The 13,190-nt window shown below is 40.5% G+C and overlaps 1 protein-coding gene and 1 long non-coding RNA gene across 2 annotated transcripts; both read left to right on the top strand.

The window, feature by feature from the left end:
- The first annotated feature begins 939 nt into the window (after positions 1-939).
- Positions 940-3,401, top strand: LOC112260708 (zinc finger protein 263). The gene is made up of 4 exons (XM_024436007.2): positions 940-1,302; positions 1,401-1,522; positions 1,682-1,796; positions 2,013-3,401. The coding sequence occupies exons 1-4, from the start codon at positions 1,098-1,100 to the stop codon at positions 3,146-3,148; spliced, it is 1,578 nt and encodes a 525-aa protein (XP_024291775.1). The 5' UTR covers positions 940-1,097; the 3' UTR covers positions 3,149-3,401.
- An 8,175-nt stretch (positions 3,402-11,576) lies between these two features.
- LOC112260724 lies at positions 11,577-13,085 on the top strand. The gene is made up of 3 exons (XR_002955046.1): positions 11,577-11,675; positions 12,096-12,324; positions 12,453-13,085. It is a non-coding gene; the product is annotated as an uncharacterized LOC112260724 (long non-coding RNA).
- Positions 13,086-13,190: the final 105 nt, after the last annotated feature.

The raw sequence follows: 13,190 nt of genomic DNA, 5'->3' as shown, positions 1-13,190 counted from the left end.
AAGAATTTTGAAATGAATAATGGGAAAATATTTTACAATCCAAAGCTCTTAAAGACTTACCCAGAAAGACTCACAGCTGTAATCACTGCCAAAGGTGATTCTAACATGTATTTACTCAGGGGTGTGATTACTTATGTAAATAATTTATTTCAGTTTTTCATTTTCAATACATTTTCAAACATTTCTAAAAGCATGTTTTCACTTTGTCATCATGGGGTATTGTGTATAGATGGGTGAGATATATATTTTTTTTATTGATTTAAAATTTGGGCTGTAACACAACAAAATGTGGAATAAGTCAAGGGGTATGAATACTTTCTGAAAGCACTGTGCCTTAAAAACCCAGAGAAGAACCTCTGAATGCAAATGAGCTATAATGTATATAGTATGCAATAGTTACTTGAAATATATCATGAAATTAAGTTTATTTGAAGTTAACATGAAAATAGTTTAGCATCTTTGTTCCCCAGCTGTGTGTCAAAAAAGTTATATACTTTTATATCCTTTAATAAATACCATACCACATTTTCAGAATGGTTTCATAAGGTTGTGTCGATGAGAGTGTAGATGATAACATTAATGACAAAATTTGATCATTCATGAGTTTTTATGAATGGTTGAAGAACGGGTTTTTGTATTTTACGTTTTATCACAGTGAGGAATGCATTATGTATTGATAGCCTTTTTATGCATTAATAACCATGTGAGCCACTGCATTGCACTCTCTCCTACGTGTAGCCATACCTATTGGCAAAAAAACCACGACGTTTTACAATCTGAATTCTTTATTCAGAAAGTTAAACGTGTTATTTTTTTGTCAGTAGAGATGGCTACCCAACACGGTATCTGCAGACTAGAATCGACCCTTGTATTTGTCTTGCCAGTGTTAATTCTAACAATTTGAAGGGCTGTTGCAGTCGCATATTTACGGTAATAAATACTTACGTCAAGAGTTTAACGGAAGTGCTATTGAAATTGCGCACTCATCTCCCACTTCACTACATTGTTGTTATTTAGCAAGATCTACGGATTGTTTATTGCACATTAGCTATTTAATTAACATAGAGAATACACATCTGTAATTTGGGCTGGACAAGATGGCCAGCTGCAATTTTCAGGCTCAGTTTGTATCCATTATGGAGGTATTGGCTAAAGCAGCTGTAACAGAAATAAACAAACGCGTAGATGATAGCTGTGCTGTTATACGTTTGGAAATTATCCAAAGCCAGCGAGATATTGATGTACTGAAAAGGAAGTGTCACATGATGGAGAGCGAGCTGAAGAAAACGCGCAGACGAAAGGGTAGTTGTTGTGTTATTATTCGTGGTAAATTGATTGAATATGCAAAACCCAAATGTGTGAATAGCCCTAATATTTGACTGAATATAATGATTTTCCAGGTTTTTACCCCATGGCATCAGAGAGATCTCCATATCCAGTCAAGATTGTTTCGAACAAGCAGAGGAGTAGCTCACAGTGGAGAGACAGCGAGATGTCTGTTGAAGGGGACTCTCAACCCCAGGTGTGATACATCACCTTTTACAATTACAGAGACCTGACCTCTTGGATCAATTCTGATATTGGATTATCAAGATAATTTACCACTTTTGTGTGATTCATGAGTATGAAAAGGGTTAGATATGCTGTGTGTCCAGAGTAATAACCTCAGTCCCTGTTACAGCCTACAGATGTGGAGCAGAGAGTGGAGACTGAACCCATACTGATCAAAGATGAGGAGACAGCAGAGGATGTGTGGAAGACTGACCCTCAGGAAGAGCTCAGGATCACTGGAGAGGGTGGGTGTGACCATAAGGGGTACTGCTCTGTCTGTCTATGGAATACTGTGGGTGTGGTGGTGTGCACTTTTACAAATTGCTACATTGGGGTTGGGTGTTTTATGTCCTGGCATATTTAGCGCACATACGCACACAGTCAGTTCTAAAGCAGTCATGTTTTTCAACTGTTAAGGGTCTTTTGTAACGTTTATTTTATGTTGATCCCAAAATCTTTAGAGTCTGGTTCCAAGCCTGGGAAACCACCATCCTTTGAGCAACAGCTCTGTGATGAGGACTTCATCACGCAACCCAATATATCTCCCAGAGACTCAGTGGAACATTACCCCAATTCTGATCATCCAGAGGAACCAGGCACACCCTGGCTATCATCTACAGAGGTGTTCAGTACAGAGCAGCACCGGCCAGACGAGGACTCACTAGACCTAGTGCTGGTGAAGGATGAGAAAGAGGAGGAGTTAGATCCGACCACGGCCCTGGCAGGACCTGACCAGTTTGTTATGGATGAGACTGATGGGCAGCTGTGGACCTCTGTGAATCCAGGCAGAGACACTGACCCTGATGGCCACCCAGATTTCTCCTTTCATTCCACAGAAGAGTACTCTCAGAATATCTCAATTTTCCCATCTCATAGTGGGCTGCCATCTGTTCCTACTATGACAGATGAAGTGGGGCCATCGCTTCACTCTTCTATATGGAAACCACATGCTAACATGTTCAGTGCAGCAGCACACATGAAAAGACATATCAGGACATTGGCTGATGAGACTAGACAACAGATGCCAGAGGGACAGAGCAGTGAGATGCTGGACTCAAGTAATGAAGGAAATAGTTTAGCTCTACAGCCAAGACTGCATCAATACAGGGCTTCAGAAGCAACAGTGAGATTGAGTGAGTGCATGACAGGGTCAAACATGGCCACCACCTCCACCTTCTCTGGATACAGCCTGAGTCACAGTAGTTTTAACATGGTGAAGAGAATGAGGACTCAGTGGAGATCAGGCGGAAACACCGAGAGGCGTTTCAGCTGCACCTTCTGTGGGAAGAGCTTCCAGCGTCTCTGCCAGCTCAAAGTACACCTCCGGAGTCACACCGGAGAGAAACCGTACACCTGTGAACAGTGTGGCAGGAGTTTTACCAAGCAGTGCAACCTGATCAGACATGCTCTGGTCCACACCGGGGAGAAACCGTATGAGTGCACACAGTGTGGGAAATGCTTCACCCAGCGCTCCAAAATGAAGTCACATCAAAGAACTCACATAGGAGAGGGTCCAGTCTCTCAATACGTGGTACCCGCATTCCCTGGGGATCCACACACAAGTTTATTGTTGTCTCAGAACAGATGGAATAAATAGTTCATAATTGCATCGTTTTTTCTGTAACAATTACTTAAACTGCATACTGTGTACTAATCGTATTACATAGTATTTAGAACGTACTGTTTTGTTAATTGAATGCCGTAAGCAAGAAATACTAGGCTCCTCCTACTGAGAAGGCCTCATCTAATGTGCAATTGCATTGATTCCCGACATTCATTTATTTTGGTACAGCGTGTCTCATCAGTTCTACCTTTTTCTATCCTTTAATAAATACCATACCACATTTTCAGACGGGTTTCTTTAGGTTATGTTCATGAGAATGGAAATGACAATATTTGATCATATATAAACCTTTGGTTTTTATGAATGGCTGAAGTGTTTCTGTATTTTACGTTTCACCACAGTGTTGTGCATTATGCATCTATAGCCTTTTATGATTGATAACCATGTGAGCCGTAGCATTCCACTATCTTTTGGCTAAAAACACAAGATGTTTTACAATCTGAAGAATTTATTCAGATAGTAAAGCGTCTTATTTTTTAGTCAATAGAGATAGCTACCCTACACTGTAAATTCAGACTAGAATATAGTCTGGTACAGTATTTGCCTTTCCAGTGCTAGTTCTAAGAATTTTCAACGTCTGTTGAAGTCTCATATTTATGGTAATAAATACTTGCATCATGAGTTGAACGGAAGTGTGATTGCAATTGTTCATGCATCTCCCACTTCACTACATTGTTGTCATTTAGCAACTTCTACGAACTGTTTATTGCTCATTAGCTTGGAAATTGTAGACTTTTTACTTCAAATAAAGAAAAAAAAAAAAATTTTTAGGCTGGACAATATGGTGCGCTGCAATTTTCAGCTGCAGTTATTATCCATTATGGAGGTATTGGCTAAAGCAGCTGTAGCAGAAATAAACAAACGTGTAGATGATAGCTGTGCTGTTATACGTTTGGAAATGACCCAAAGCCAGCGAGATATTGATGTACTGAAAAGGAAGTGGCAAATGATGGAGAGCGAGCTGGAGAAGACACGCAGATGAAAAGGTACTGTTAATTGATGTGTTATTATTCATTATCATATTGATTGCATGTGCAAAACAAGAATGTGTGAATAGCCCTAATATTTCACTGAATACAGTTATTTTCCAGGTTTTTACCACGTGGCATCAAAGAGATCTTCATATCCAGTCAAGATTGTTTTGAACAAGCAAAGGAGTACAGCACAGCTATGTAGAGACAGTGTAGAGACAGCACGATGTCTGTTGAAGAGGTCTCTCAACCCAATGTGTGGTACATCACCTTTTACAATTTTTTTATTTCACCTTTATTTAACCAGGTAGGCTAGTTGAGAACAAGTTCTCATTTACAACTGCGACCTGGCCAGGATAAAGCAAAGCAGTTAGACGCATACAACAACACAGAGTTACACATGGAATAAACAAACATACTGTCAATAATGCAGTAGAAAAAGTCTATACAGTGTGTGCAAATGAGGTAAGATAAGGGAGGTAAAGCAATAAATAGGCCAGGGTGGCGAAGTAATTACAATATAGCAATTAAACACTGGAATGGTAGATGTGCAGAATATGAATGTGCAAGTAGAGATACTGGGGTGCAAAGGAGCAAAATATATAACAGTTTGATGATGAGGTAGTTGGGCTGTGTACAGTTGCAGTGATCTGTGAGCTGCTCTGACAGCTGGTGCTTAAAGCTAGTGAAGGAGATATGAGTCTCCAGCTTCAGTGATTTTTGCAGTTCGTTCCAGTCATTGGCAGCAGAGAACTGGAAGGAAAGGCAGCCAAAGGAAGAATTGGCTTTGGGGGTGACCAGTGAGATATACCTGCTGGAGCGCGTGCTATGAGTGGGTGCTGCTACCAGTGAGCTGAGATAAGGCGGGGCTTTACCTAGCAGAGACTTGTAGATGACCTGGAGCTTCTGGCGGGTTTGGCGACGAGTATGAAGCGAGGGCCAGCGAACGAGAGCGTACAGGTCGCAGTGGTGGGTAGTATGTGGGGCTTTTATGGGGCTTTGGTGACAAAAAGGATGGCACTGTGATAGACTGCATCCAATTTGTTGAGTAGACTGTTGGAGGCTATTTTGTAAATGACATCGCCCGAAGTCGAGAATTGGTAGGATGGTCAGTTTAGAAGTCACGACAGAGTTGATAATTATAACAATTGAAATGCTAATCCTTTACCGAACGCTCACTCATTCGGGACAATTGCAATCAATATATATATTTACGCTCAGTGTGTCTTCTTGATCGCTGTTGAAAAGTTTGTTTCTTTTGTAGAATTGTCCATTTCTCTCTCTGTTGTGGTTATAATGGCTCGTTCAGAGTGGCATTCATTCATGTTCGTAATAAAATGGATGTTTCGGCGGTTGTCCTTCTTCGCGTTCAATGATATCAAATTCCTAACTGCAGACTAGTAATTAATATCAAAGACTTGTTCGATAGTCTAAGAGTTTAACCACGTGGTATGGTTAAAAGATTCAGCAATGGTCTACAACCTTTGTACTCCCGTGATTGAGAGAAACATGGTCTGGTGATAATTTCTCAAAGTTGGGTTTTATTCGTAATTGCAGAAAAGGGCTGTCCCAGGATGCCTGACCCTAACTGGGCTCAGGGGCGTTTCTCTGATTTAGTTAAACTCAAAAGGGAATTGGAGTTTCCTTCATCAAACAGTCCAAAATCACATCACACAATTTTACAAACAGTATCATTCTCACTCATTCATCTTATACAACAATTAGATGTAAATCTCATATCTGAGGCTATTATAGTAACAGCGTTATGGCAATGTGGCCACACCGTCTCCCATGAGCTTCCCCAAAATGTAACAAATGGACCAATCTTTTATACATTGTCCGGAACATGAAATTTGTTCGGACCTCAAGTTCTGTGAGGTGGAAGAAATTCCTTTGTTCTCTATGAAAATTCACTCAGTCTCTTATACTGTGTGGCCATGAGGCAGGGTTTTCTCAGGAAATTACGACCTCTATCTGACCACAACAGCCTAGTTGACGGAGACAGGGAGAGGGGGATGGGCTTGCTGTACCCAAAGAGGGCAACGTCATGACACCACAATAAGTTGGGTGAATTATGGCTTCCTCCTGACAGAGCTGGTGTAACTGAGCTAGGTTTGTAGGCCTCCTTGCTCGCACACGCTTTTTCAGTTCTACCCACACATTTTCTATGGGATTGAGGTCAGGGCTTTGTGATGGTCACTCCAGTACCTTGACTTTGCTGTCCTTAAGCCATTTTGCCACAACTTTGGATGTATGCTTGGGGTCATTGTCCATTTGGAAGACCCATTTGCAACCAAGCTTTAACTTCCTGACAGATGTCTTGAGATGTTGCTTCAATATATATTTCCAGCCTCATGATGCCATCTATTTTGTGAAGTGCACCAGTCACTCTTGCAGCAAAGCACCCCCACAACATGATGCTGCCACCCCCTTGCTTCACAGTTGGGGTGGTGTTCTTCGGCTTGCAAGCCTCCCCCTTTTTCCTCCAAACATAACAATGGTCATTATGGCCAAACAGTTCTATTTTTGTTTCATCAGACCAGAGGACATTTCTCCAGAAAGTACAATCTTTGTCCCCATGTACAGTTGCAAACCGTAGTCTGGCTTTTTTATGGCGGTTTTGAAGCAGTGGCTTCTTCCTTGCTGAGCGGCCTTTCAGGTTATGTCAATATAGGACTCGTTTTACTGTGGATATAGATACTTTTGTACCTGTTTCCTCCAGCATCTTCACAAGGTCCTTTTCTGTTGTTCTGGGATTGATTTGCACTTTTTGCACCAAAGTACGTTCATCTCTAGGAGACAGAACGCATCTCCTTCCTGAGCGGTATGACGGCTGCATGGTCCCATGGTGTTTATACTTGCTTACTATTGTTTGTACAGATGGACGTGGTATCTTCAGGTATTTGGAAATTGCTCCCAAGGATGAACTAGACTTGTGGAGGTCTAAAAAATGTTTATGAGGTCTTGGCTGATTTCTTTTGATTTTCCCATGATGTCAAGCGAAGAGGCACTGAGTTTGAAGGTCGGCCTTGAAATACATCCACAGGTACTGTCAGGAGAATTTTCAATCCCAACGATAATAACAATCAATCAATAGCTTTGACCAATCCCGAGGTTTGTAAGACCATGGGTTTAATAATAATTAGTCAAAGACTCAGCTTAAGCAAAAGGTTAGTACAGTTTATTCACAAGAACGTTCTGAAGTTCACAATACAAAGACATCAATTTTATAGCGGCGCACATACTTCCACACAAACAGCAGATATCATACGCACATACATACACACGAACAGTAGGTATCCTACGCACACAAGGTATCACTACCCAGCCGACAAAGATTAGGGAGACCGTGGGAAGCACTCCCTGTCCTCCCTCCCTGTCCTCCCTCCTTCTGTGTTTAAGATACTACAAAGACATTTTGTACAGAGATATAATTTTACTGTCTAAACCTACACACCTCATTACTAGAAACTTTATGATTCTAATTAGTAACTTTATGATTCTAATTAATTTCATACAATTATATGGTTTCAGGGTGGAATATTCTAATCATTACTTAAACATATAAGTTCCATTATGAGGTACTCCTCCAATTGACTCAAATAATGTCAATTAGCCTATCAGAAGCTTCTAAAGCCATGACATCATTTTCTGGAATTTCCCAAGCTGTTTATTAAAGGCACAGTCAATTTAGTGTGGGAAAACTTCTGACCCACTGGAATTGTGATGCAGTGAATTATATGTGAAATAATCTGTCTGTAAACAATTGTTGGAAAAATTACTTGTGTCATGCACAAAGTCTATGTCCTAACCGATTAGCCAAAACTTTAGTTTATTAACAAGAAATTTGTGGAGTTGTTGAAAACGAGTTTTAATGACTCCAACCTAAGTGTATGTAAACTTCTGACTTAAACTACATATAAAGTACCAGTCAAGAGTTTGGACACACCTACTCATTCCAGGGTTTTTCTTCATTTTTAATGTTTTCTACATTGTAGAACAATAGTGAAGACATCAAAACTATGAAATAACACATATGGATCATGTAGTAACCCAAAAAGTGTTTAACGAATCAAAATATTTTTTAGATTTGAGATTCTTCAGTGTCCAACATTTGCCTTGATGACATTTTTGCACACTCTTGGCATTCTCTCAATCAGCTTCACCTGGAATGCTTTTCCAACAGTCTTGAAGGAGTTCCCACATATGCTGAGCACTTGTTGGCTACTTTTCCTTCACTCTGTGGTCCAATTCATCCCAAACCATCTCAATTGGGTTGAGGTTGGGCGATTGTGGAAGCTCGGTCATCTGATGCAGCACACCATCACTCTCCTTCTCGGTCAAATAACCTTTACACAGCCTGGAGGTGTGTTGCGTCAATGTCCTGTTGGAAAACAAATGATAGTCTCACTAAGCGCAAGCCAGATGGGATGGCGTATCGCTGCAGAATGCTGTAGTAGCCATGCTGGTTAAGTGTACCTTGAATTCTAAATAAATCACTGACAGTGTCTCCAGCAAAGCACCATCACACCTCCTCCCCCATGCTTCACAGTGGGAGCAACACATGCACTGATCATCCATTTACCTACTCTGTGTCTCACAAAGACATAGCGGTTGGAACCAAAAATCTCAAATTTGGACTCATCAGACCAAAGGACAGATTTCCACCGGTCTAATGTCCATTGCTCGTGTTTCTTAGCCCAAGCAAGTCTCTTCGTATTGGGTTCCTTTAGTAGTGGTTTCTTTGCAGCAATTCCACCATGAAGGCCAGATTCTTGCAGTCTCTTCTGAACAGTTGATGTCGAGATGTGTCACTTGAACTCGGTGAAGCATTTGTTTGGGCTGCAATTTCTGAGGCTGGTAACTTTAATGAAGTTATCCTTAATATCTGGGTCTTCCTTACCTGTGGTAGTCCTCCTGAGAGCCAGTTTCATCATAGCACTTCAACTGCACTTGAAAAAACTTTCAAAGTTCTTGAAATGTTCTGAATTGACTGACCTTGATGTCTTAAAGTAATGATGGACTTTAATTTCTCTTTGATTATTTGAGCTGTTCTTGCCATAATTTGGACTTGTAATTTTAACAAAAAGATCTATCTTCTGTATACCACCACTACCTTGTCACAACACAACTGATTGCCACAAACGCATTAAATGAACGTTTAACATGGCACACCTGTTAATTGAAATGCATTCCAGATGATTACCTCATGAAGCTAGTTGAGAGAAGGCCTAGAGTGTGCCAAGCTGTCATCAAGGCAAAGGGTGGCTACTTTGAAGAGTCTTAAATATAAAATATATTTTGATTTGCTTAACACTTTTTTGTTTACTACATGATTCCATATGTGTTATTTCATAGTTTTGATGTCTTCACTATTGTTCTATGATGTAGAAAACAGTACAAATAAAGATAACCCCTGGAATGAGTGTGTGTGTCCAAAACCAGTCAAAAGTTTGGACACATCTACTCATTCTAAGGATTTCTTTATTTTTGCTACATATTCCCCGAAGACTATATTACCCCATTTCTGATCAGTCAGAGGAACCAGGCACACCCCGGCTCGCATCTACAGAGGTGTTCAGCACCGATTAGCCGAGGACAAGGACCCACTAGAGCTAGTGATGGTGAAGGATGAGAAAGAGGAGGAGCTGGATCAGACCACGTCCCTGCAGGACCTGACCAGTTTGTCAGGGATGAGACTGATGGGCAGCTGTGGGCCTCTGTGGATCCAGGCAGTGACACTGACCCTGATGGTCACCCAGATTTCTCCTTTCATTACACAGAAGAGTACTTTCAGAATATCTCAATGTTCCCATCTCATAGTGGGCTGCCATACATTCCTACTATGACAGATGATGTATGCTACATGCTAACATGTTCAGCGCACCAAAACACATGACAAGACATGTCAGGACATTGGCTCATGAGACTAGACAACAGATGCCAGAAGGACAGAGTAGTGAGAGGCTAAACTCAAATAATGATGGAAATAGTTCAGCTCTACAGCCAAGGCAGCATCAATACAGGGCTTCAGAAGCAACAGTGAGATTGAGTGAGTGCATGACAGGGTCAAACATGGCCACCACCTCCACCTTCTCTGGATACAGCCTGAGTCACAGTAGTTTTAACATGGTGAAGAGAATGAGGACTCAGTGGAGATCAGGCGGCACCACCAAGAGACGCTTCAGCTGCACCTTCTGTTGTAAGAGCTTCCAGCGTTTCAGCGAGCTCTAAGTACACCTCTGGAGTCACACCTGAGAGAAACCGTACACCTGTGAACAGTGTGGGAAATGCTTCACCCAGCATTCCAATATGACATCACATCAGAGAACTCACATAGGAGAGAGTGCAGTGTCTCCACACCTAGCACCTGCATACCCTGGGGATCCACACACAAGTTTAGTGTAGTCTCAGAACAGATGGAACAAATAGGAACATAATTGCAATTCCTATGTGAAAATATAGTAAGATATTTTTGAACATTTTGACAAGATTTTTATCCTAATATATTTGAGGAAGGGTTTTCATATTTGACTGTTAACAGATCCTTATTTACAGCTGGTAACATTGTGTATTTTTACCACAAAATCGTAAAAAAAACATTATATTCAATAAAATGTATTTAATGAAGGAGTCAATCTGTGCTTTTAGATGAATAATATGTAGGAGTAATTTAGTCTGTATTGTCTAGGTAGTGTCTGACTATCTGGAATGTCACGTCTTGCCACAACGGACAGTCTCATATCAGGTCAGGTTAATAACTCAATTCAACTTGATTTTCAGTTAGATTCTGCTGCCTTAAAATGTTAAGTATGTCTTCTCAAAACTAGACAACATTTTTTTTTGTTTCAGTGTAATAGGCTATACATGTTCATACAAATTTAGATTTTAAATCTGGAAACGACACACTTATTTAAGCTGACACCACTGGTACTGTCACGTTCGTTGTAAGAATCATCGGACCAAGGTGCAGCGTGAGATGGTTTCCACATATTTATCTCGTGAAACGCACAAAACAATAAAGAATGAATGAAGTCAATGAAGTGCTAACAGGCAACTAAACATAAACAAGATCCCACAAACACAGGTGGGAAAAATAACGACTTAAATATGATCCCCAATTAGAGATAAAGATTACCAGCTGCCTCTAATTGGGAATCATACAAAACACCAACATAGAAAACGAAACTAGAACACAACATAGACATAGAAATACTAGATCACTCCCTATTCACGCCCTGACCTACTATACCATAGAGAAACAATGGCTCTCTATGGTCAGGGCATGACAGGTACTGTATAAAACTGGTAATCTAAACCAAAGGTCATTAGATTCTGTATATTGCTAAATAGATGAGAGAAATTGATTGGTAGTTTGAAGGATTTACTGTTTCATTGATTTACCAGAGGCAGAGATAATGGGGGAGAGAGAAAGAGAAAGAGAGAGACTCAGGAAGTCAACAGGGGAAGTTTAGTGGTTTCTTACGTCAACGCTTGCTGCTGCTTGGTTGTGCCGGTGCAGAGTGAAGGTAAGGAATAGTTTAACTCTTTTTCTTACTCTTTCTCATTCTTGTTTATACCTCAAACTCACTCTGAAATTTGAGAGGAGTAACAGTAACGGTGTGTTAGGGGTGGAATGGTATGGGTCAGGGGGATGGGGACGTGGTGGGGTCAGGCTCAGAAGGTTCATGATCTACGACAGGCCTGCAGTCACAACGACATACAGTTCAATTGACGTCCGCTTTCATGAGAAGGCAAAAATAGCCACGAGATGCAGGGAGGAGAGGTGCTCTTATCAGTCACAGATAACAGCCAGAGCCATGGTTTGGGGTGTCAGGGTGACCATCAGCGTAATCATACACATTTTGATACATATTGTGAAGCATCTGTAAACAAATTGTTATATGAATCATTTATTAACTGCACTGTAATTTGTGTCCTGTCTCCAGAGTTGGTGGTGTGTGGAGATTCCAAGGGAAACGTGGTTCAAGCAGCCACCAAACATCAACTCCTGGAGCAGCAAGAAACCTGTAAGAGCTCTCCCTTTTCCTCTGATGAAACTGATGATTGATTTTCCCTAGGCACACAGTGACAGGATCAGTGTACTGTGACTCAACAACAGCACGATGATCTCAGCATCCCATGACAAAACTGTGGGACAGAAACACCAAGAAACAGGTTCATGTCATTTTAACTCTTCAGTTTCCACACACTTAAATGATTTCATCAAGAATGGATGAAAAGTCAGACCAATGCACTTTTTGTTTATATATGCTTACACTCCCTCTCTCTCTAACTCTGTACAGGTGTGTGTGTGGTTCTTGTTATGGTCTTGGAGTTGAACCCACACTGCTCCAGTGAACTGGTGTGTGGCGATGCACTGGGCGAGCTCTACTTCCTCTCCTGGAGAGAATAACCACCCAGTGTACACACACAGTCCATTTTATACACACACTGCTCCATATACATCCAATCATAATTAACTAACTCTCACACGGATATGTCAGTACTACTGTAATTGTATGCATATTCTCTCAGGCAGCTCCATCAATGTTATCTTCTACACACTATCTAATATGCATACTCTTTATATCTAATACCTCTACTTATATATGTACGTGCCTTAAAAACTCTAAGTGAAGAACCTCAATGTAAATCAGCTATAGTGCATATTATTTTAAGTTTACATGAAACTAGATTATTGTCCTTGATCCCCAGCTGTGTCAAACAAGTTATTAATAAACTTGTTTATTTAATAAATACTATACCACACTTTCAGAATGGTTTCATTAGGTTGTGTGGATGACAACAGAGATGGCAATATTTTAAATGTTTAACAATTTCCTGACACCTGTGTTCAATTCTTTATAAAGGCATTGTTAGACTCGTAAGGAACCATAACTTTGAATAATGGTTGAATAAAGTGTTTTTGTATTTTATCACAGTGTGTTGTGCATTATACATTTAAATAGTGCATTATAAATGCATATAACCTTTTATGCAGTTCTAACCATGTGAGCCACTGGACTTTAACGTATAATTTT

This window comes from Oncorhynchus tshawytscha, linkage group LG10 (genome assembly GCF_018296145.1).
Source record: "Oncorhynchus tshawytscha isolate Ot180627B linkage group LG10, Otsh_v2.0, whole genome shotgun sequence".
NCBI classification, from domain to species: Eukaryota; Metazoa; Chordata; class Actinopteri; order Salmoniformes; family Salmonidae; genus Oncorhynchus; species Oncorhynchus tshawytscha.
Note: the sequence above shows the minus strand (reverse complement) of the source record. Positions and strands in the feature narration are given on the sequence as shown.